Source organism: Cyanistes caeruleus, chromosome 3 (genome assembly GCF_971803275.1).
Source record: "Cyanistes caeruleus chromosome 3, bCyaCae1.hap1.1, whole genome shotgun sequence".
NCBI lineage: Eukaryota > Metazoa > Chordata > Aves > Passeriformes > Paridae > Cyanistes > Cyanistes caeruleus.
The window spans coordinates 79,980,531-80,005,503 of NC_141703.1; the positions used below are offsets into that span (position 1 = coordinate 79,980,531).

A 24,973-nucleotide genomic window follows, 5' to 3' on the forward strand; every position below is an offset into this window, starting at 1 on the left:
TTAAGCAAAATAATGATTTAATTATAGTAACATGTCTAAAAGGCTTTAATGTGAAGTGCAGAAATATTTATGATTAAATGAAGCCTCATGCTAAAGAAAATAATATGCTGTGGTACTGAAAACCATCAGATCACAGGACAGTAGTTTAAGACATGGTAGAGGCCTCAGCTAATATGGCACATCAAATCACACAAAATACTAGCTGAACTAGAGGTTAGTAATAGTCCAGTGGCAAAATTTCAGATGAAGGGATCTTATTTTCTGAGTCTTATCTGTCTGATCTTGGTTGTCCCAAGACAGTTATGGTCCATCGTAAGAGTAAGCAGCACATGATAATCAGATATACAGACTTTATGAAAATGGTAATAATTTGGTATCCTTTGTAACTTAGGACATGATGAATATTCTTTGCTTCTGTCTTCATATTTAAAACACCTCCAGAGGGACAAGGCATAGCAAGGGTAGATTTTGGTTAAAAGAATAACAATGGGGTCTTCATCTTGAACGACATTTTGTGGGATGACTATATGTCTGACAAGATGTATTGCCTTGTTTTTATTCCAGTGACTAAAAGCTTCTTGCTTAAATTTATCTGCAATCAGCTGCAAGGTTCAGCATGTGAGGAAAAGAATGTCATGGATGAGTCATGGGCCAGTTGCCCCAAACTTGTTACAATTATTATCCATCCTGCATATGGTATGAGACAGTTTTCCCATCTCCATATCCATCTCAATCTTTGTGGAAAAGGAGGACTGAGAGGCCTGTCTTGAGGTATAATCATGCATACCCAGGGTAAATAACGAAAAGATAACAACCAAATTAGTAACTGACAGAAACATGAAATGAATTCTGTTTTCCTGAATAACTATGGAGATCACTATAATAATCAAGCTAGAAAAATTCAAAACTCTGGAAGTAAATCCAGTGGTTAGCAATTCTTAAAATACAAAGCTGAGAGAAAACCTGAAACATTATCAGTCTCAATTCAGAAGATATCTAAATCCTGAGCTCTGAAAATGGAGTACATTACCTTGTTAACATTACTAAATGCATTCCACTTGGGTATATTATTTGCAAAGACCAAGATTTTTTTTGATTTGTGTTCTTTGTCATAATCCTCCTAGTGTTTTCAAGCGCTCCATTTTTAAGGCTTCTGTAAACTGTCACATTTAGTCTTCATTGATGCCTATATTGTTCATATTTATGCTACTTCTTTCAGTGTTTCTGCTGCTGCCTGCACAGTGAAGGCTGCAATGGAAATCTGCCTCTTCACTTCTTCCCAGGCTTCATGCTGATCAGCTTTGCTTTCAATATCAAACATGGCATCATAGATTCCTGGGAAGGATTCTCCTGCATACTTGTTGTGGCTGCTTGGAGCAAAGATAACATGTCTGCAGGGAAGTCAAGGGACAAAAATAACAATATTATGCATTAGGAAAATGAAACATACTATTTTATGTTTTATAAGCCAGCTGTAAACACTTGACACTGAAGATGTAAATAAATAAATTATTGCAACAATAGTAGCTTAAGTCCATGAAGCAAGAGAATAACATATGCCATATGAATTCCACAGCTTTATAGATACTTGAGATAAAGTCAACTAAAGTATTTTCCTTTCTCTCAACTTAGATGAAATGAAAAGATTTTTAAAAAGCCAGCTTTTTTTTTCTCACAGATATACACAGTCTCCAACAGATACCTGTATGCTTTGACATAAAAAAGACTTTTAACAAGAGACTTAACAGATTTTAAGCATGAGCTATGAGAGGTACAAGGATTGCAGGTCTAGATTTCTCCTTCTTCAGTTAGTTTATAGGAGAGGCTGCTATTCTGAATTATGCAGACTGGTAGAGGCATCAAAAACTAGACTTGATTCACTGCCTCTTAAAGAAGATTTACTTCTTGAGCTGGATGAGAGGACCACTGAATTCCTTCCCTGCTGTTTCAGCACTTCCCTCCACACTACACTTGCATGGCTGCGTTCTTAAAATTGATCAACTTTTAGGTGCTTCAATTACATAACAACTTCCTGAAGTTCCTTCAATTAAAATTATTTAAAATTACTCCAGGGCTAAACTTTTACATCGGTTTAGAAGCCAAATCAAACCAAGAGAAATTTTCTGAATAGGCTTCCAACAAGAATGTTCCTCTTTCTATATAGTGCATCACACTGAGGTTTTCCCCAATGTCCTTTCCCCTTTTCAGTATTATTCCTCCTCTCTCATGTACTTTTGCTGTGTTAAATAAAATCATTATAATTCTATTTAGAGACTTTTAAATCTTAAAGGAATTTTCATAGCACACTTCAAGAGGAAAGTGAAAAATAAGCCTTTCTCACCTATAGAATGGCCTGCCAGGTAATCCAAGAGGGTCGATGAAAGCCCTTTCTAGAAACATGAGCTGATCATTTAGTGACCGGACAGTAAGCAGGCTAAAAACACAAAAACAAAAAGGGAATATGTTGAATATGTTACCTGCAGTGCATCTGCCATACTCCTATCCAAGCATACATATCTGGATTTAAGAAGAACAGCATATCTGTGATGTTGAACTTCAAGTGTAGCCCACAAAAGACAGCACATGTCAGCTAACCTGCATAATAGAATTATGCTGATCTGTGCTGTGACAGAGACTAATTCATAACAGGAAAAAAAATAAAACCTATTTTTAAAGCTTAAAGCTATTTTTAAAGGCCAAGTGATAGTGTCAAAAGACAGGGATTCAGGTTTTTTTCTCTCCTTTTATTCCTTTATTTCCTTTCCATGGGGATGCTTAGGCAGACCATTCTCTTCTTTTGTACAACAGTTTTCTAAGGACCCTCTTTTCCAGAAACTCAGCCAGCCACAAATTACTTCAATAATATTGCATTTGTTTTTATGTAAAATCACAACATACCAGAAAAAGGAACTCTGTGATGTTAAAATCCTCTTCTGAGCCATCCGAGAATTGTGTTTTACTGATGGTAGATTTTAAATTCCCTAGAGCAGAGACCATCTGTGTCTGTGTGCTTTTAATAGCCCTGCACATACTATTGATGCTTAACAAATAAAAGAGCTGTGACGAGGTTACACAGAATATATGTGGGCTTTGTGGTTTACATCCAAAGTGACTTGTAGACCTTCAAAGGCATTCACCAATACAAAGTGTTAAAATTTATATCACAGTAAACCTGGAGTAAGTCTATTACTATTAAGGAAATTTTTTCAAGTTTATGGTGGTGTAAACAGAAACTGAAACAGTCTGGTTGAATTAAAGCATAGATTTAGCCCATCCATCAATAAAGCCATTTTGAAAATGTCACATAGATGTCATATGTCATAAATGTCATCTTTTGCATAATAGATTACTGTTAACTCCTTTATCTGAAAGTTGCTGCCATTAAAAAGATGGCTTTTATTCTCAGTTAGTGTTCCATAAGGGTAAGCATATGGCTAAATTAGATTCTTCCCAAGAAATGGAACATACATATATGTATACATAAAAGGAAATTTGGCTTGTCATTCTGGGCATGGCCTACAAAGAATAAATTAAGAAGTAAGTCAAGTGCAAACTAGGCCTTTTGGCATAGATGGTGCATAGAATTTCTTGAAAGCTCATCAAAAAGCTTGCCACAACTATAGCTTATTTCTTTTTTTCCATTAAGTGTCAGTAAGCGAAGAGTAAGCCCTCTTGAGCTCAGAGGACTAACTGGAGTATTTGACTGGAAGAAAATAAGAGCTGAACTTACTTATTGATATCTATTTGTTGCAGTCTCTCATGAAAGCTAGCAGCAACTTCTGTAAAATTCTTCACAGCTGAAAACAGAGCATCTGGAGGGAGTGGGAGGAAAGTATTTAACTCAAATTCAAACAAATTCAAACAAATCAAGTTTTACAATCAAAGATTTATCTTCCACCATAATCATGAACTGTTAAAAGTTCTTGCTGAAGGAAAAGAAGATAATTCCATATTCCTACATTAAATAATTTGTAATTCTATGTGAAAACCTCTCTTAGAAACAATAGCAATTAGTATCATTGTGAATGTTGTTTACTATCTGCTACTTAAAAATGTACAGAAATATTAAAAACCGGATCATGGAACCAGACTGTTCAGGTATGTCTGAGATTTTATAGATCCCAGAAATCTGTGTTTTACTGCTATGCCCCTCCACACAGAGTTTTGATAAAGACAGAGAAAGTGTGTGTGAGTGTACACGCATGCACATGTACCTGATATTGGCCATTAGCAGCCAAATCCTAAACTGAATGTTCTATAATGTTGCTAATTAAAAAAAGGGTTCCTCAGGCACAGAATTATCCAACACGATAAGCTGCAAAACAGTGTGATTTTTTGTTTTAAAGGAAACATGACAATGATACATTGCTGTCAATACGGGTGAATCATGCACAGGTCAAAGAACATGCAACTCTAAGTGTTAGCTCTATTTGGCAATGGCATAGTCCCCACACAGGCATGCTAGTGATAAAATATTCCCATTTCAAATTAATGGAGGATATTGCTGTTGTTTTATTTACTGTTCATACAAGGTAAATAACGGGTCGGGACAAAGACATTCAGTATTAGGCACTGTTAGCATTAACAGAGTAAGAATGTGATGAAAGACTATACATACCAAAGGATACATTGTATGTTGCCAGCTCCTCTTCGTGATTCCTTGACAAATTATAGATGATGTGAGCATAGTTGCTCACAGCTGATGCATAATCTCTACAGTCAAAAGGAAGCACAACAGAGTTGGCCAATTCAAACACCAGCCCTCCCCGTACCTGAGCGACTGTCAGATGATTCTTGAACGTGGGATCATAAAACTGTTCCACAATTTCATAGGTTTCATAGACACTGTGGTAAACTGGATAGCTGCTGTATTTTTCTGTGTTCTGAAACAAAGGAAACCAAGCCAAAACAAAACCATTATTCAGACATGTCTATTTAGATTTTTGAAAATCTTTGCTGTGGTATTCAAGGCATGGTAAAGTTTCAGTGTTCAGGTCACACTAATCCTGTGTAGCCAGAGTAGACAGTCAAAGCAGAACTGGTCAGTAATGTCTCTCTTAGACATTAACCTATGCTGAGATGAATGGTCATTTGGAGAAATCTCTCTCCACTGACCATGTACACAGCCCAAAGAAGGTAGCTAAGCACAGACATATCACTTTCAGTTGGCTAAATCCAGGCGAGATTGGACTTCTTCTCTTTCTTGGATTCAATAATCATTTGTTTGTGTCCTTGGACATTCCTTCCTTTTCAGAGGAAATGACCACATTGAATAGTTTTCTCCTTGAACATTTCTCAGTTACTCTCCTCTCACAGTATGCTCCGGAGCCCAACCCATATTTTCAATAAAGTATTAACCATTTTGAATTCCAAGCTTTGTAAAGTGTTACAAATCATTCAAAAGTCACCATAAGCTACTCAGAAGCCTTAATCAGTCACAGGTAATTTTGAGCACATCCATTTACCCTGAGCAAAAGTACTTTTGTCTAAGTGACAACAAGTTGATCATTCTTATTTATTACATATTGGTGTTGAGGTAGCACATAGAGTTGTAGCAATTAGACACCACTGACATGCTGAACTGTACTATCCTAAAAAGCTGGAAGTCTAAATGGCTCCTTTACAGGTGATGTTATTCAGGCAGTTACAAAGGAGACCAAACTACAAAGACACACACTTACCCAATTTTTACTGTAACGCGCTCTGCCTGAAGCAATGCCAAGACGTTGAAAAAATGCTTCAAAGTCATTGCCAGAACCCAGTTTATTTATTCTTCAAACAAGAAAGAGGAAAATGCCTTGAGTGACAATACTTAAGGAATAATTTTAGTTTGCTTCCAAGTATCCCATGGCAGTTATTTATTCAGCAATCACTACATAGTCTTTTCCCAGTGTGCTCTCGTTTGCCAATACACCATGAACCATGAACCTCTGACCCCTGCACTACCTGCACCTCATCAACTGCATTCTCAGAGGAGCAAAGTCACCCTTCTCAGGGTCAGAGATATCCTGTTCTCAAGAGGAGAACGTACCTCACTGTCTTTTTATCACTGACAAGAACCAATGACCTTCCTCCTGCTGAACTTCCACTACCCAAAGCTCTCAGCTCAGAGAAATCACAGCAGTACCAGCATGGCTTCATGGAATAAAATCAGTTTTTGAGATTCTGTAGAAACCTCCCAGTAAATCTGAAGGACAAACTCATAAAATCCTGCCTGGTATGCTCCCCCGCCACCCAAACTGAGAGGCTTTTCAGAAGACTAGAAAAAAATGCAAAGGAAAGCTGTTGAGTTAACATCTTGTGTAATTGCCTCTGGCTTGTGCATACTACCCTTCTTTGTCTAAACCTCTATAAATTAAATAAAGCCTCTTGTTCATCTTCAAAGGCAGTTTCAAAAACCTGCTGTACAATAGTGTATGAGCTGCAATCATTACATCGCTGAAATTTATACCAGCTGAGAATCACACCATTTCTCTTCAGGACTCAGTTTTTCATGAATATTTCTTTAAAACCCACACTCTACAAGTTATAATAACATTTGGTATGTAATTTGTTTTCTTTTGTCACTGACCTGGGAACCTCCTTATATTCGCTTGATGGATTTTTTTTATACCAGCTCTCATAAAGAGATTTTCCTTCAAACCCCTCATCAGGACTTGGTATCTAGAAAAAAAGACAAAGGACACAATTTTAAATGTTACCAAGCAGAAAGTCAACAACCTGTCATCAGACAAAGCCTACGAGTAATGAGTAATGAGGTACATCATCTGAAGTCCCTCAACCTTTCTGCATTTCCATTTTAACACTTCAAATACATAGCATTTTCCAGAAGAATAATTTATTTGCTAAAAAAGAGGTAAATTTAGATGAAAGAAAACATAAGGAAAGAAAAACATTTCAAGTCAATATTTAAATTCTGATATTTCTTTATGAGATTTTTCAGCCATTTAATTTAAATATTCAGAAGAGAAATCCCTCACAAAACCAAAACATTTTGCTTTACTTTGGCAGAAAATTTCAATTTTGTCTTAGTTTAATTCAAAATTATTTCTACCTTGTTTCAGTTCACAAAAATATGTTTATGGATGCAGAAGCAACCTTAGAAGGGCAAAGGACACAGTACCTGGTGTTTATATCATCATAGCTGCTAGAGACATATACAAATCACAATTATTCTAAAGTTGATTCCTATCACTGACTAATTGCAGGTAACTGAGCAGTTTAAACACAGTGGATGTTTCTTCATCTTTCCTTTATATTGTTGGACTGCTGAGGTTTTACTATTTTGAATCTATTAAAGATTATTAATATATATTCTGTTATTAATCTATCACCTACCTAAGAATTACTCCACAATGGGAATCAAATTAAAACTTATTTATTTGGAGTTTTGTTCATGAAGGAAATCTTCCACAGATTAGCACATTAGACCTATTAGCATGAAAACTTTTTACCACAGATTAACTATGGATGGGATCACATGGGACATGCTTCCTCATCAGCATTCTCTTCAGACATCAGCTACCAACAAGCTGTGGTTACATGCATTCTTCAGTCTTTGCTTCCCAGCTCGAGGAAGGGTTACACAAACATTTTTACTGGTATTTAGGTCAAGATTTTAATGATTGCTCTCGGTGTCCACACTGAGACTCTGCTGACCTGATTTCCTGACAGTTCTGAACACCTTCACTTAGCAGGTTACCATGGGAACTGCAGGTGATCAACTCTTCTTGAGTTCAGGACACAAGTCTGCTTATCTGGGTACCTACTTTTAAAAGAGCTGCATTTTATTTGCTGTCTTTTAATTTCCAGAAAATTATTATACCTATTTACTACTTTTCTTTTACTTTTGCACCAGTCTAATGCCAGCTTCCAAGAGATAATAAATTATTGAACATCTGAATACATAAAGCAGATAAAGTCAGATAAAAGTAAATTCACAGAATATATACAGTAGTCAAATGTACATTTGATCGGTATCTAAAACATACACAAAAACTCATTAAATGTTCACTGTTTAAAAAAAAAAAGAAAAAAACTCCAGAAATAAAATGCCAGACTAAGATCCACTCCCAAAGCAAGGAACATTTTACATCTAAGATGGTGTGGCAATTTCCTGAGAAAGGTCCCTACCTCTAAATTTTGTGTGCCACACAAATGCGTGAGAGCATCATGGTCAGAGAAAAAGAATAACTAACAGGTTACACTGAAGCTGAGCAACTTGACCAAACCTGTCACATCACACAAAAACATGGTAGCCACCCTGATTTCTTCCCCTTCCTAAAGGGAGTCAGAGCCTCTTACTAGCACAGGCATTCTACTAGTGGATCTGGACAGCCAGGTAGGTATATGTTTCTGTACTGTGGTTGACAGCATGCTCTTATGCTTTTGTTCTTAGAAGGGATGCTTTCACAGGAAGAGTGGAAAAATCCCCTAATCCTGAATAGTTAATAATTTAATGGTGTAAATTTGGAATCCCCTTATCTGTCCTGGGAAAGAGCTCCAGTTCCTTAGCTACTGACCTAAAAACGGTCAGAAAAGAAAGATCTGACACCGTATTTTTACAGACAGAGCCCCATCAAGTAGCAAGAACATACCAGCTAAAAATTTCAAGTGATATTACCTTTTTAGTCAGACTGTAAACCAGACTATACATCAGTGGTGTGCAATCCACTCGCAGTGTGTAGTTTCCTGAAAAAACATGAAAAACTATATACTGGAAGAAGGAAGTTCCCTCAGCTGCAACTCCATGCTGTTATTTATTAATAAGAAAGGGACTAGGCAGCTATACTCTTTATAAGGAGCAAGCTGAGAGGTCTTCCTATGATCTTCTCAGTGCATTTCATTGGTTAGGATGAATTAGAGCCCAGTTTCTGAAGAAAGTCTTAAAAGCTTTACTTATGTCCCCATGATTATTATGCACATTATAAGAGAAGAACCTGACTTTTAAGTGTTGTCACAGAACTCAGGGCGCAGCAATTCTTGTCTTTCTTATGACCTCCCAAATAGTGTAGCTACTGTAAAGGACTTTTTCCCTGAAACAACACAAATACCTGAAGGATACTTTATGATTCCAAGCCATATTCATTTCTGAATTAATGCAACAAAAATTATCACATTGAAGGTCTCATGAACCTCCAACACAAAATCCCTCCCCATCATACCATCAAGATTTCTGTAAAACACAAGTCATATCCATGTACCTTCAACAGAAGAATCTGCATTGATATAAGCCACTCCCCGTGCTTGCAATATTTTGGCATTTTCCTACAAGAAAGAAAAAAAGGAAGAAAATGCTGATAAACATTTTTCCCCCAGAACTATCTTCCCATTCACAAAAGAAACAGCTGTTTCAGAGAAGGGTATGATATACTGCAAGGAGCTAGAGATTCTTGGTAGTTCAAAAGGAAATTCAAGGGAGAGAGAGAATGCATGCTTAAGGAAAAGGGTGGGGGAGGGAAGAAGTGCTTCTTTCTAGTGCAGTTTTCTCAAAGAGCAGCTACCATGCAAATTTCTTTTTGAACACTCTTGGTTTACCTCAGCCCACTCTGTTGATCCTAACAAGCCAAATTCCTCTGCATCCCAGCTTGCAAATATCACTGTTCTCCTTGGTCGCCATCCTGAAATGAGAGACCATGAAAACTGTATTACAAAAATAAAGGCTGCTCATTACATGTCTAATGTGAAAACATAGCATTTTTGGGGACTCATCTTTTACCATGATCTGTGGGGAAAGAGATATACATGAGACTTTAGTAACTTTATTTAATAATGATTTTCTATTGTAGCAATCTTGCTTCTATTTCAATATTGGGCAAAATAATGTACTTGGTCTCTCACCTTTAAATGCAAGAAAATTTTCTACAACCTATAACTCAGACCAAGGAAAAATAATGTGCTGCGCACAAATTCTTGAAAGAAGGCTTTTCTAATCGTCTTGCTACGTTCAGTTTAGTATACATTATATATCAACCTCTACTCTGACAGAAAAGTGGCATATTTTCATATCTATTACAGAACTTCTTTGACCTGTCTTTCAAATACCAGATTTCAAAACCTAAGGAATTCTCTGTAACTTTGACAGATCACGTTCAAAAGAAAAATCTTTCACTTGAAGTCCTCCATTCAATCTAAACCCAGGCCAAACAGAACAACCTCTATTGCCCTGATGCTGTATCTCAGCCCAAAGTTTTCTTTGAACCTACTGGAACCTTTTCATCTTTTACTCCCTTTCTTTTTTAAATTTTAATTTTTTTCCCATTTGCATTCCAGAGAGCTTCCCCTGATATTCAGTTACTGGGAAGAAATAGAAATAAAACTAAATGTCAAAAGGTTTTCTGTGTAATAGGCAGGCAAAGAACATTTCTCTAGCATAGTATTTATGTCAGAGCTTCTCTCCATGGGATGTCAGATAGGGAGACAGCATTTTCTCTGACAGCAACAATAACTTGGTGCAGTTAACATTTGTTCCTATATTCTAATGCAAGTAGGCATGAGGTATTTTTAACCATTACCTCCTACTATGTTTGCAAAGCTCATTGTCAGCATTACACTGACATCCTTCACTCATTCTCGAGTATGCCTCCAAGCCACAGTCAAGTGCTGAGAAGGCTCTCTCTGTGGCCCTGATGAAGCCTTTATCAGTCCACCACTGTGTCAGTATTATAACACCACCAACATATCCAATCTGACCAGCCTCAAATACAGAGTAGTCAATTGTACCTAAATGTTGTGATAATTTCAGCATCCCCCATTTTGTTTTGTGTCCCTGTAGCTGTACTTCCTCTTGAGCAGAAGTACTTCACATACAACAAAGGTGCACAGCAGTGCGTTTATTCAAGACAACAGTGAGATACACATTTTTAATTTCAAGCATATGTTTAAATCTCACAGAAATCAATGGGCACTGCTGAGAGCAGCTACTTTGATGTGCTTTATTCTTTCATTAGATTACCTTTCTTTTTCAGTTTTCCAAAGCTCCTCACAATCTCGTGAACCACAGCTGCCCCACTCTGAGGATCAATGCCACCAAACACCCATGAGTCACGGTGGCCTCCCAGGATGACGTATCTGTCTAGAGAAATTAATTTTGGAGGTTTACTTAGGAATAGTTTTTGCTGACACAGAGATATTAACTTGAAGTAATTTCTAATTTTACATGTATGTATCAAGCAACAGAGATTAATAGTTTATAATATACGTGACAGAAAGGAAGAAAACGTTTTAAATTTCTGGAGACATTTTTCTGTATTTTTAGTTAGTGTTGAAGAATTTTTCAAACCCGGTAACTGGATCCCATGAGACTTAAAACCTCAGGCTCTATGTTGTTAGTTCTATTATTAAATATACTACATGCTTCCTCTAAAGAGAGAAGCATTTTTCCATACTTCACAATAGTGTGTTTCATGGTGAAGATGATCCACTAATTATATCTGTACAGAACAGAAATTCACAACATTGTGAATTCATGTGCTGAATGCAGTATTTCTCTGGATATATATAATCAATCATAAAAAAGGTTTGTCCAAATCATGACAGAGATATGATTATTGAGATAAAATTCAGACTAGGTTTCCATGCTACTATAATATGGTTAACAGTTGTTTTTAGGCAAAAGGAAAGTGGTGCAGTTAGAAGATAAACGATCTTATCATCATTCTAGGGATGTCTATATATGCGGTTTTTTAGAGTATAAAATCACACTGGTTACGAGATTGTAAGATAGATAAAAAGTCAATAACGGTGGATATAGTGCCTTCCAATGGAACACAAAATCCATTCCCATGTTTCTTAGGGGAGAATATCCACTTAAAAATATTATTTCAATTGCAGAGTTACTTGCCTGCAGACAAATATTTCCATCTTGTTTATGACTCCCCCTTGAAAATCAGCATTTAAAATGAAAGTGCTGACAAACCCTGAACCATATGAAAGCCGTGCAAACACCATTTAAAAGATCATACAATACAGTATTTCAGAGAAAACTATATTCCTCATGTCCCCTTTGTAACCACGAAGTACATGCAGAGGTCACTGGTCACTCAGATTATGTTGAAGGACAATGATTTTACCTGGTTCCACTGTGCCTCTGATGGTACCAATCACATTGTAAATCCTTCTTACTTCATTGTTGCTATGAATGTGCATTTTCACCTTTCTAGTGTATTGGGAAGAAAACACAAGGAGATTAGATGATAAAAACACCAGATTAGATGATAAAAATCTTGACACCTTTCAAAAGTGTACAATATATAAATGACAAGGAAAGCATTTTGACCAAATTTATCACCTATTAAACCAAAGTAAATCTGAAAATATTACAGTGTTGTTTTTTTCTGTATTCATCCTTGCAAAAATGAGAACAGCATTTAGCCCTTGACACCTATGCAATATTTCTGATGTCCATAAGATCTATACAGACAACAGGATCAGAACTCCAAAGATCTTTTTCTAGCAGCTAGTCTGTAAATTTGAAATAGTGAAAGAAAAATGGAAAGCATCTAATGTTAAAAAGGTAAATAGATCTAATTTTCTTCAGGTTGGTGCAAATCAGAACTGACTCCAGGTCTTAGTTTCACCCCAGCCAGCAAGAAAACCCCACACAGCCACTCACTCTGCCACTAGCAGCAAGAAAATCTGGAAGGTAAAAGGTAGAAAACTCATGGGTTGAGATAAAGACAATTTTATACACAAAGCAAAAGCCACACAAACAAGCAGAGCAAAATTGTTCAACCATCTCCAAAAGGGCAGGGTCCCATCACATGTAATGGTGACTTGGGAAAGCCAACACCATCACTTCAGATGTCCTCCCTTTCCTCCTTCTTCCCCCCACTCTATCTACTGAGCATGCTGTCAGATGATCTGGAATATCTCTTTGGGCAGTTGGGGGTCACCTATCCTGGCTGTCTCCTCCCAGCCATTCCAACTTCCTCACCAGTGTGGCAGCACAAAAAGCCTTGGCTCTGTGTGAGCCCTGCTCACCAATAACAAAAACAATTCTGTATTACCAACCCTGTGTTCATGAAAAATGAAAAACAGACTCATACCAGCCACTGAAGGAAATTAACTCTACCCTAGCCAAAACCAGAACATTCCAGCACAGTCCATACTACTATGTGTAATAGGCAGGCAAAGAATACTTCCCTAGCATAGTATTTATCAGAGCTTCTCTCCCTGGAATGTCAGATAGGGAGACAGCATCAGAGAACCTGATACAACCTGAGTTGCATCAAGAGACTTTTTTTACAGCATCAAGAGTTGTTTATCTGTACCACAGCTGAAGGTACAACAACTCAGCCCCAAGGGTTCATATAAAATTCAGTATGAACAATTATATTTAGTCAAACAGTTCATATGAAGTCAGTGCATTTTACTCAGACAACATTGATACACATGTAATTACTAATTCAGTTAAAAAACAATCTGAAGCAATAAAATTGGCATCTATCAGCTGTTTAATTTAAACAGTTTAATACTGCTTTATATAAGTCAATAGGTAATAGTCCAGAAGATGGACTTACATGAATTTAAAAAAGAAAACAAAAGTTCTCAAAAATAAAAAAAAAAATAATTAAAAAGTCACTCTCAACAAATAGTTTATAGTTCATATAGTTCATGACTAGCTGGAAACTAAGGCAAGTAGGCCATATACATCCAATCAAGACATAACATACTAGTGCTTTGGACTGAGCATATTTCAGCAAAGAAAATAGCCAAAATCAGAGGAATGATATCAATAAACCCAGAGACTCTATCTTTGGTCAAACTCTATTGCTCTACCTGTTATTTCTCTGATCCCAAAACCACTCTCCTTAGGAAACAAAACTGACCTTGTAGAATAATTTCCTGTAAAACCAGGACCAACGTTGTAAGATACATTCAAATTTCCTTTCCAGCTACTATGAGGTGGTGCCTGTCCTCCCATATTACTGTTATGGAAAAAAAAATCATTGTTAGTTACAGACATCTTACAACAGCACCAAACAAATGAGGAACCAGAAACCACACTTTGCTAGATCCCATGCAAACACAAACCAGAGTTGGTCTTTGTTTTAGACAATTTATACTACAAGGTTTGGCAGGAGAATAATCTGGAGTTTTAGCTGCACTAATACTTGTAAATTAACATAGAGCAATAACCCTGGGCATAGAGATCAGCTTGGAATGGCCTACAGCTACCCTGGAAAACAGTGCTGACCTAGAGGTTTTGCATATAAAATGCCTCTTGTAAATGGTCCCTGGAACATTCTACTACCTTGAACTGTATTTGCATTTGAATTAGCAGAGAGCAACTTGGGCCATTCCAACACTTTAACAACACAGGCAATAGTTTCATGGTGCCTGGCCCTGCACACTGTTTAATCTCCTAGCACAGACAGTGGATGTGTGTCAGACAGCTAAAGCAGAGAAACATGACCAGATCAGTCCAAGTCACACATTCTTGTTCCATTGTCAAAAGTGCCATGTTTTTCCTGTTAACAAAACTGGAAATGCAGCAATTCAGGGGATTGCAATCACCCAGACTTATTCTCTTGAAGGACTTTTATTTTTGACACGAACTTCTGAGAGACAAAGAGAGTATGCTGGATCTTCTGGTTCATAGGAAGCAAAATATATTTATTGTAAATGAAAGCATGTCTTATACTGTAAATACATACTTCAGACAAACTTTATTCCACAGAACACTTCAACATGTCTTCAGGCACTGAGTAAATTGTTTATATAAAAATATGATAGCAAGAATAACAAGATGCTATGTCTTCTCAAGACAAAAGTGAAAACAAGGACCCAGTATTTTTAAAGGATTTAGGTTTCATTTATAATTATTAAAACCAAGTTCTAGTATTATTTAATACTTATTGAATGGAATTTTCTGGCTACATCATATTTATACAAAGTAATCTACTCTATCACTACTTGTTGGCAGTAGATAAAAGAGGTTAAGAGGTTTTTTAACCTATACTTTTATCATCATGAGCAGTTACCCTGACAACAGTGATAACTAAAAAGTTTTACATCAAAGAAAATTTGAAGACATATCAGCCCACATTAAAAATTACTTTTTCCAGATAAGTCTGAACATACCTCATATGTAAAAATAGATACCACACTTACCTCCTGCAGAGGTCCTAATGAGAAACAAACCTATTATTTCAACAGCTACAGGAGAAGCAGAGTGCAAGAGTCTTTTTAGCCACTTTTCAAATACTCCTGTAACTTTCAAAAAACATTCTGCTAAAAATACCTCATGTCTCCCATGCACTTACCTCAGTAATGACTCTGCATCATGATAGCCAATAGGATGAACTGGAATTTTTGGGAGGCCTACACCACTGGTTTTGTCTAATCGGTACATGTATTCTGAAAGCAAAAGACAGATATTTTCATATTTACAAGTCTCAGAAAGAAGCTGTACAATTCATAGCACAGTCACATAGTACACTAGAGTCAAGAAAAATCATTTCACTTTCCCAGAAGTTGAGCTGATATCTTCCCAGTAATTTAATTCTTTGTTCTTTATCAACATATTTCCAGAGAGACACTAATCAATGTTCTCCCATAGTGTTTGCAGTCATGCATTTAAACATGGCTGGAAATTCTAAAATTATTTGTTCATTTTTTTCTGCTGAAATACTTTTAAGTAGAAATATTTGTCTTCATGGGAAAGAAGCTTAGACTAAGCTACACATAAAGAACAAAGCAAAGAAGGAGCCCATGTGTGATGCTTGGAACATTCAGCTGGGAACCAAAAAAATCTGCCAGTTGATAAAGAGATGCATAAAAAATCTTATACACTGGACTACTGAGTATTCTGGACAGGCATTTTTGTGTACAAAACAAAATCTAGATTGTGTTCTGACAAAGCTCAAATACAAATAAATTTTTTTTACAAGTCTTAACTGTCAGTACATGGACAAAAGCATATATAGAATAGTTTCATCCTTAATACAACATTCACAGGACCCTTTGTGATTGAGGGAGACAGGGATTCACCTGTGTGATCACTGACTATAGCATGAGGACCAGAAATTTTCTTCTTGGCCTGCTCTACCTGCTGTTTTGAACATGTGTCCCCTTCCAGCACACGTTCTGCTGCCAAGAGGCAACATTGTCCATCACATAAGCACTACTTTTTCTGAGGTGATTGTCTCTCTCAGATGTGCTGGCCAAGTGCTGGCATAAATAGTTCTTAATGAATATAAATCAAAATGATCTGGTTTAGTTGCTAAATGAAACAGCTTAGGCACAACTCAAGCAGCTAAAGAAGCCTAAGGTGAAGGTGGTGAATACAGAATGAAGCTGCCTCTTTTAGCAACAAAGACTAAGAAAGTGTGTTGGTATAAGGGAGAAAACATCCTCTGCCCTTTCCTGATACCAGACCCTCAGAGAATGCCTTCTCTAGAGTCACTCACCTTTTGCAGGATAACCTGGAGTCAGAGGATCCCCTGCCCCATTCAGGTTTAATACATTCCCACGCTGGGCTCCTCCACCTGGAAGGTTCCAGCCGTTTGGATAAGGATCTACTCCAGGAGCGCAGTAGTCAGCAGGGTCAGAGTACAGAATAATTCCCTTGGCACCTGCCAATTCAGCATTCTTCACCTGCAAAGCACATCTCCTGTCCCTATCCACTCCTTTATAGGTTGACCCCAAGAGTTCAAGGGGCAAAAGGAAGTATTAATTGCAGGATTAGTCAAGGGCCCACAACTGTCTCATAATTTCCTGAAAAATATATATGCAGATATCATATGAAAAGAAAAGGTTTAGCTTTCATATGTAAGTATAAGGTTTTCTGTTGCTTTGAGTTGTACTTAGGAGATAACATCAGTGACATGAAAAACATTCTCCACAATTGCTACATAACCTGAGTTTGCATTCTGTCATCCAGATCAATACAATCAGCTGACTATCAGACTGTACATGCCAGGAACAGAAAAAACTGTATCACATTAATGCAACAGTATCTTTCAGGTAGTCTTGTACTTACCTTATTTATCTAAACCATCTCTGAATGTATCTCAGGGTTTGTTCTACACAGGAAGATTATAATTGGAGAATTGAATATAATTGAATTAAATATAATTGAAACTGCCTTTGGCTGTGAACAAGACTAACTCCAGAGAGCCCGCATTTTAGGCTCATTATGGCAGAAGGACTGACCCACATGCTGTTTTAAAAGTGTTCTTGTGTGACTTTATTATTGTATAATGTATATCATTCTGACATCCCAATCTGGTTTGCTACTAGACATGACAGTGATGGGTAGTGACAGAGTGACAAGTAATCCTCAACAGTTTTAAATTTGGGCATTTTAACTCAGAAATATCATAGCTTTTTTTCCTTTTTTTTTTTTTTTAAGGAAATACAGTACTTGCCTTCATTCTCTATCCTATTTTTTCACACCATTAGGAAGTTGAAAAACTTCTAGAACAGTTCTCCAGATTTTATATAGGCTATCAAATTCTTCAGTTTATAAGCACTCATTAGCAATATCACTGTAAGAATGGGAATAGCTCTTTGTGTCAAAGAGGGCATATCATTTCCAAGCCACAGGAAAAACTGCTTCTCTAGATACTAGTAACTCTAAGATATTTGTGTTTCATTTTAAGGAAAGATTCATAGACAGTAATAACTTCTTCAATTTTTAAGTCTTTTCAATTCAAATAGTATCTTTAGGAGTGGAAAACAATTTAGTGAAAATATTATCTGCCCAGAATATGAATTATATACCACTTTTCACCAGTGAAAATAGGTATGCAAACCAATGAGTTATCTATTTAAAAGCTTCACACAAGATTAATCAACAGTATATAATAAGAATTGGTATCCAGTGAATTCAGTGCTTGACACCCTTAGGTAACTGACAAATAAAAATTACAGTTCTTCTCAAATTAGGGTCAAAATAGTTATTGTACAAGGGCCAAACTCTTAAAATAGACCATTTTCTTACATCTCTGTTGAGAAAATAACTTGAGTGCATGCCTGAAGTATGTACAGGATTATGTCCTTTCCTGTTAGGTCATGGAAATCTGCAAAAACCATAGTTTAAAAATAAATTCATATGACAGGGATGTTGAATAACCAAATACAGAATTTAAAATAACTTCCACATAGCTATAGTCTCTGTCTGGTGTACAGAAACCATTATAAAGAAACTCAATATAGACATAGGAAAAAAGCAGCTGAACCAACAGGGAAGAACAATCTAGCTCAGAATTAGAGTGTATGACTCTATCAATGATATTTTGGAACAATTTATAGAATGCAAATGAATATTAAAATACGGAATATTTTCCAACTGATTTTCTTTTATCCTAGAAATACTAAAGAATCACCTTTGAACACAGGTCTGTGAAAACTCAGTTACTCTAAAATCTCCAGAACACCTTAGGGAAGTGTTTCAGTCTCTTGAAAACACTGAAGGGCAGCACAGTTGAAGCAGGAGTAACAATGAGAAAGGCAGCAACATTTTTACACACAGAGATTACCTTATTTCCTCTGAAGATCTTCCCATATCTGGCAATAACAATCTTTCCTGTACAGTTAATTCCCATTTCACGTTCTAACGTAAAGAAATCCTCAGTGCGGCCATAATTCACATACACCAACTCACCCTGAGAGAAAGGGGCAGGATTTGAAACAGTAGTGTCATAGAGCATGTTGAAAGGAGTATGTGACTTAATAAGACAATAGTGGTTTTGAACATAAAATTCTTGGCCTGCAAGAACCCAGAAGAGCCTTGGCCCCACTGAGTGTTCCTACTGAGGAACTTTATACATGCTCCTGTATGTATTCCTAAAAACCTGTGCTGTTTGCTGTTCACTGGAGATTGCTACTGCTAACAGCACTAGACAAGTACCTGGAGGTCTTGTCAAACTATTATGTAATAAGGTGAAAATAAGCATCACATTTGGAAAATACTATCTTGTCTTTAAGTATTGCTTTTATTGGAAACAAAGTTTCTATATTTAATTAAAATAAAACTATTTCCTAGAGAAGAAAGCTGAAGCTTTTTAAACTTGTTTTCATCATTTACCACATCTCATCACTTACTGTAGCTCTCTAAAAACCAAGCAAAGCAGTGAAGTTATTCTGTCTTTCTTTGGTGATATGTTATGATAAAAGGTCAAACCCCATTAATTTTATCTTACACTGTTCTGAAATTCCCACTGCAATTCCTGGAACACTCAAAGCTCATATGTCCCTGGGTAGATTATCTGCCTGGTTTTCCAACTTTCTTTGAGGCAAATGAATACTGTATTCCTTTTGTTTTGTGGACTTGAAGCTTACTAACAAACATCACAAAGTACATGACTCTTGCTATAATACCGAGCTGTGTTAGTAGAAGCATTAGCATGTTTCCAGATGGAACTTTAAAACAGAGCCTGGACCAGGGCTCTGTTAACTTAAATTATTCTGCATATAAACAGGAAAGATACTGAGAACACCACCAAGAAATTCTAATCTTACAAAATATTAATTGAAACCCCTAATGATTATAGAACAGAAAAATCCTGTTACACAGGCCAGTTTTATCAAAGAAAGCCCATCAGCTGATACTATCTTTAAAACAAGACATGAAGGATTAGTGCTAAATTCAGATCACAGCAACACCTTTATCACTAGCTAGAAATGTTAGCAAAAGTTTTTCAAGCATACTCAACACTGTGCAGCTATACCTGTCAGTGTGAGCCTTGGGCAAGCAGCATTTTGAAAAGTGAGATTGTTCATTTGGCTGGGTAAATGTAACAGTCTATTTGCTCACCAAGATGAGAAATAATGGTGCATAGTTACAGAAATGTCTGAGGAAGTTTACAGAAGCTGATATTAAAGACTTATTACCATAGTTTTTAAGGAAAAGGAAAAATAAAATCCAATTCTGACTCAAACTAGAGGAAAAAATTAAACATATATATGATTGTTCAATTTGAACATTGCTTCATCACAATAATCCCAAGAAATCGAAGCCAGGTCACTTTTCCTACTGGTGATAAGTTGGGTTATGAACTAAAGCCTAAGGAATTTCAAAATATTCTGTATTGCTCTCTGATATTCTGTGCAATGCCACACAGTACACTATGGGATTCCATCTTTTCCATTTCTATTATTTCTATTTCTGTCTCTGCTTCTTTTCCTACTCCTGTTCCTACCGCTATTTCTTTTACTATGTAACATTCTATTACCTTACCTCAGGCATTCCTTGGGCTGAAAAGGCACTGTAGGGTGGCACCACATCTCTAACAGCCTCATATCCTGGAGGAGGAGGCTCGGACAGTGATGTGTTGAAAATCTAATGGGAAAGGAGAAAAAGAATAAGGTAAACAAGACAATATAGAAAATAAATACTTTCTATTCACAAGCACATTTCATAAGTATTTGCAATCTAAAGGACTCTGGTTTTACAGTTCTACCTAAGAAGTGGGCAAAGTTTTAGCAAGCACTGGGCCTCTTTTCCAGTAGGCATGCTCAATGTGTGAACTTAGAAATCCCATCTCCATTCTTCACAGTCCTGCATAAATGAACACAGGGTTCCCAGAAGTGGTCTGGGTACAGCAGGTAAGAACAGGTTAGGTCACAGAAGATCATCATCATCATCACAGCAGATGAGCTTCAGGTTCATTCCTGAAGCTTCTACGTACACTTCAGCCAGGATATAACAAACTCATTCCCCTTGTGATAGCACATCTTGAGACCTAAATTCTAATCTTCCAGAAACTGAATTTAGCAGAATCATCGATACTGAATAATGAATCAATGCAAAGAATAGTGCTGACCAGGGTTTCTTTCCTCTTTCTAAGTAACAGAGGAATTTTCAAACAATTGAATTACATGAAGTAATTCCCTTACATAATTGTTTTTTAATCCATATGCCAGGATATTGTATGAATCAGGGTAAATATTAGTATTTCTAAGACATATATAGTGAAACAAAGATGCAAAATATAAAAGTAAACTGGAATCCCTGACTTCTGTGAGCTTTGTACCAGACCCAACACCATTAAATGAACAGAGGACAGTTTTTCCTCACAGCCTTCCCAGGTGTAGGAAAGTGATTTTGTTCCCTCGTTGGAAAAACTGGTGGTTTTTGTACCTCATTGTCATGCTCATCAATTATTGAGATGTAGTTGGGCTTAGTGTCATCAGGGTAAGAGAGCAAGACATCATAATGAACCAACTGAACTGAATCCAAACCAAATTTCTTCCACTCAGCTTGGACTTGCTGTGCCAGATGCATATTTTCCTTTGTTCCTGCTAGGTGAGGAAGCTGTGTAAAATTGCTAGAGAAAAGGAAGAAATAAGCAGGGTCAGGCACTGAAGATCATAATTAGAACTCCTCTTAGCCTAGCTGGAAATAAACCTCATATTGCTGATCAGATATATTCAGGCTAAAAAAGGACTATGACTTCCCTGCATCTACATATTTTTATGTTGTATGCATAAACTGAGATGAAGGGTTTCAGGCTGTCCTGATCTAGCACAGGTATTTAAATCTTCCTTACAGCATGTTTTAGCAAGGATGGTGTGATGACACCAGCTACAGGGTCTCGTCCTTTACTCCTTGTCTTCTGAACTACAGTAGGCCTATGCACTCCTATACACAGTAAAACCTTATAACTGTGAAATGATAAAATAACTGAGTACAGTTATTTTTGTGTATTCAATTTAGAAATGTGCATAATTACTCTGATCCTTACTTGTATTTAACTAGATATTCTCCTTGAATCCTGTGATTTTAATTAATTTTGGCACAAATATTGGTTTATCTAAAAGTTCACCCCAAGTGTGTCTTGTTGGCAAGTGAGAGTTTTGAGTACCATATAAACAAGGAACAGAAAAAATCACCAGTTTGTGACTTAAAAGTCATGCCAGCATGAATAACAAACAGTGAAAGAGACCATAAATAATGAACAGTCCATTGTCTTAAAAAAATAAATAAAATAAAAATTGTCCAGACCATTGTGAAAGCCCAGTTGTGAAGCCAGCTGAAAAAACCCTCAGTTGAATGAAGCTGTCATCATGATGTCCTCATTCTATCATATGACCATGCCATTAACATGCCAAAGAAGCATGTGTGGCACCAGCTGGTGTTAATGAAGGAAATTGTATCTTTGATTATGAAGGGGTGTGAGATTAGGAAAAACTTAAATTCTGGAGTTCAAATAAGAGCAAAGCCATCAAAGAAAGCCACTTTGAAAGAACTATACATGAATAGAATAGAATAGAATAGAATAGAATAGAATAGAATAGAATAGAATAGAATAGAATAGAATAGAATAGAATAGAATAGAATAGAATAGAATAGGTTTGCTTGTAAGAGATCTACAACAATCATCTAGTCCCACTGCCTTACCATGGCAGAGCAGACGATGTTAAAGCATGTTGTTATGGACATTGTCTAAATGTCTTCTGACAAGCTTTTGGTGATTGACCACCTCTCTAAAATGCCTGTTTCAAATCTGAACATCCTCTTGGTAAAGAAATGCTTCCTCATGTCCAGTCTGAACTTTCTCTGGTGTAGCTTTGAACTATTCCTATGCATCCTATCACTGGATACCAGGGAGAGAAAATGAGCACCTCTCTTGCCATGTCCTCTCCTTAGGAAGATGTAGGGAGTAATGAGGTTGCCCCTCAGCCTCCTTTTCTCCAAACTAGACAACATCCTTAGCAGCCAAATGCTGCTGGATAAAACCACGTTCCTCTGATCATTCCAAAATCTAATATCGTACTAAAAGTCACTGTTATAGTGATAGCATCGTCTTCTGGATGACATATACTGAACCAAAAGCACACTTATGTGTTATTGTGAGCAAGAATGATTGCTTTCTATAGGAGTTACAAGTGTTTAAGTAGCACATTTTTGTTAGAAGTTGATTTATGCAATAACAGTTCCCTGTATTACACTCCCATTTAACTGAATATTGTGTTTTTCTTCATTTTCTCTTCTAATCTGATTGCCTGTACTGGTAGTTCTGAGCAGTGACTAAACATCTGCTGTATTTCACTGCAGGACTGGCCACATGACAGCAAATGAGGTACAATGCTTTCTGCTTACATAGAGGCAGGGAGTTTAGAGGGCAGGAAGGTCCTTCCACAGAGCTGTTTAACAATAGTTGACTTTGCCGGAGCCAAAACACAGGGTAAGATTCTAAAAACTCCTAAATCTTTGGTTTGGAATGTGTATGTTATAGTCCAGTACTATATGACTGCTATGTAGTAAAGAAACCACACTTTCCAGCTAATTTATCTGCAATAGTTCATGGCAAATACACTTAAAACTAAACAGTGAGATTGCCACAATCCTATAAACTGAAAATGGTCTTTTAGTAACTTCATTTTGCACAACTCCATGCTATGTAATCAGACTGGAAGTATGAGGCTAATCTAAATTTGTTGATCATTCCTAAAACAGCGGATGCATTTTCTTTAAACTGAAATTAAATTCCTATCAATAAATAATACAATAACTTGTGGCCTATTACTGACTGGAATAAATTTAAGATTTTAACAAATACTACACTCTCTTAAAAGAAAAATAATCCATTTACAAGTTTCCTAAAACAAACAAATTAAGTACAAGTACTTGCAGTTAAAGCTTCTAAGTTACTAAATTAGAAATACTTATTACATTGATTAAATTTTAATAGACTTTAAAATACTTATATTGTCATGTTACATTGTTTTGAACTGTTTGAAGCATGACTAACAAGTCAGAGAGGTGATTCTGCCCCTCTGCTCTGCTTCACGAGACCCCAGCTGCAGTGCTTTGCTCAGCTCTGAGACCCAATACAAGAAGGACAAGGATTTGATGGAACAAGTCCCAGAGGAGGCCATGAAAATGATCAGAGGGCTGGAGCATCTCTTCTGAGAAGAAAGGCTGAGAGTCTTGTGGCCGCTGAGCCTGGAGAAGGCTCTGAGACCTTATAGCACTTTCCAGTATCTGAAGGGGGCTTACAAGGCTGGAGAGGGGCATTTTTCAAGGGCATTTAGTCATACAAGAAGGGATAATGGCTTTAAACTGAAAGAGGTCAGGTTTAGATTGGATATTAGGAAGAAATTCTTTACTGTGAGGGTGCTGAGGCACTGGCATAGGTTGCAGAGAGAAGATGTGGACCCCCCAGCCCTGGAAGTGTTCAAGGCCAGGTTGGACAGAGCTCTGAGAAACCTGGTCTAGTGGAAGGTGTCCCTGCCCATGGCAGCTGGGTTAGAACCAGAGGATCTTTAAGGTCCCTTCCAACCAATTCTATGATTCTGTGATCATTGGGCTGGCTCCCACCTGAAGGTTTTTTTCTTGTCTGAACTGATTAGTCTACACACTGCTTACTAAAGAAACTGCTTGATGTTTTCTGCTTTCATTTCAGCCATAAATGCTGTCCTCATGTCCTCATGAGTACTCAGAGATGTCTTCTGATCTGTAGGTTTTGCAAACCAGCCTGTACAACACATGAAAATACAAAAGTAAAAATATCAGAGCAATATTCCCATGACACACACCACTTCTCTTCGGTCTCACCACAAGATTTTCACTGTTTTACATTTTAGAACTGTTTTTATTTCAGCACATATAAGCAGATACCACCTAATGCAGGCTGCAAAGTAATGGCAGTATTAGTCCAACAAATGGCAAGAGAACTTACTTGTCTAGGTAAATGTTGAGTGATATAAAATACTATCTTATATTTATTCATCAGTTTTTTTTCCTGTAGATGTAAAGGAGAATTATCTATCTTCCTTGAGCATCAGAACATCATGCTGTCAGTCATACAGTAGCCTCAATAATAAGGCAGCAGCTTTATAAAAAATGCACAGATACACAGGCACACTTTTTCAGGAACCTATGTCTTGTAACTTCTTTCTCACTCTCTGGCTCCTTTCTGGAATCCTTCCCTTTCTGAGCAAGCACTAGTGGATTAAGTGATGAGAGGAACAGCTGGCTAGAAAGAGAAGTGTTCCTGACATTCATTTTCAGGTCAGACTG

General features: G+C 36.9%; 1 protein-coding gene across 4 annotated transcripts in view; it reads right to left on the reverse strand.

Moving 5' to 3' along the window:
* LOC147654279 (putative N-acetylated-alpha-linked acidic dipeptidase) overlaps window positions 1-24,973 on the reverse strand; it is a 26,192-nt gene continuing 1,219 nt past the window's right edge. The window contains exons 2-19 of one of the 4 annotated variants that reach the window (XM_023921185.2): window positions 24,320-24,428; window positions 21,089-21,275; window positions 20,186-20,287; window positions 18,486-18,611; window positions 16,413-16,599; window positions 15,267-15,360; window positions 13,830-13,928; window positions 12,072-12,157; window positions 10,955-11,074; window positions 9,538-9,620; window positions 9,204-9,267; window positions 8,624-8,691; window positions 6,572-6,663; window positions 5,682-5,772; window positions 4,619-4,883; window positions 3,731-3,812; window positions 2,342-2,434; window positions 1-1,391 (exon numbers count right to left, since the gene is read on the reverse strand). In XM_023921185.2, the coding sequence (XP_023776953.2) occupies window positions 1,202-1,391; window positions 2,342-2,434; window positions 3,731-3,812; window positions 4,619-4,883; window positions 5,682-5,772; window positions 6,572-6,663; window positions 8,624-8,691; window positions 9,204-9,267; window positions 9,538-9,620; window positions 10,955-11,074; window positions 12,072-12,157; window positions 13,830-13,928; window positions 15,267-15,360; window positions 16,413-16,599; window positions 18,486-18,611; window positions 20,186-20,287; window positions 21,089-21,275; window positions 24,320-24,428 (2,138 nt within the window). In that variant the 3' untranslated portion in view covers window positions 1-1,201. Of the gene's footprint in view, window positions 1,392-2,341; window positions 2,435-3,730; window positions 3,813-4,618; window positions 4,884-5,681; window positions 5,773-6,571; window positions 6,664-8,623; window positions 8,692-9,203; window positions 9,268-9,537; window positions 9,621-10,954; window positions 11,075-12,071; window positions 12,158-13,829; window positions 13,929-15,266; window positions 15,361-16,412; window positions 16,600-18,485; window positions 18,612-20,185; window positions 20,288-21,088; window positions 21,276-24,271; window positions 24,429-24,973 lie in introns of all 4 variants that reach the window. The other 3 variants (XM_086882165.1, XR_015284844.1, XM_086882164.1) reach the window with 3 other exon arrangements.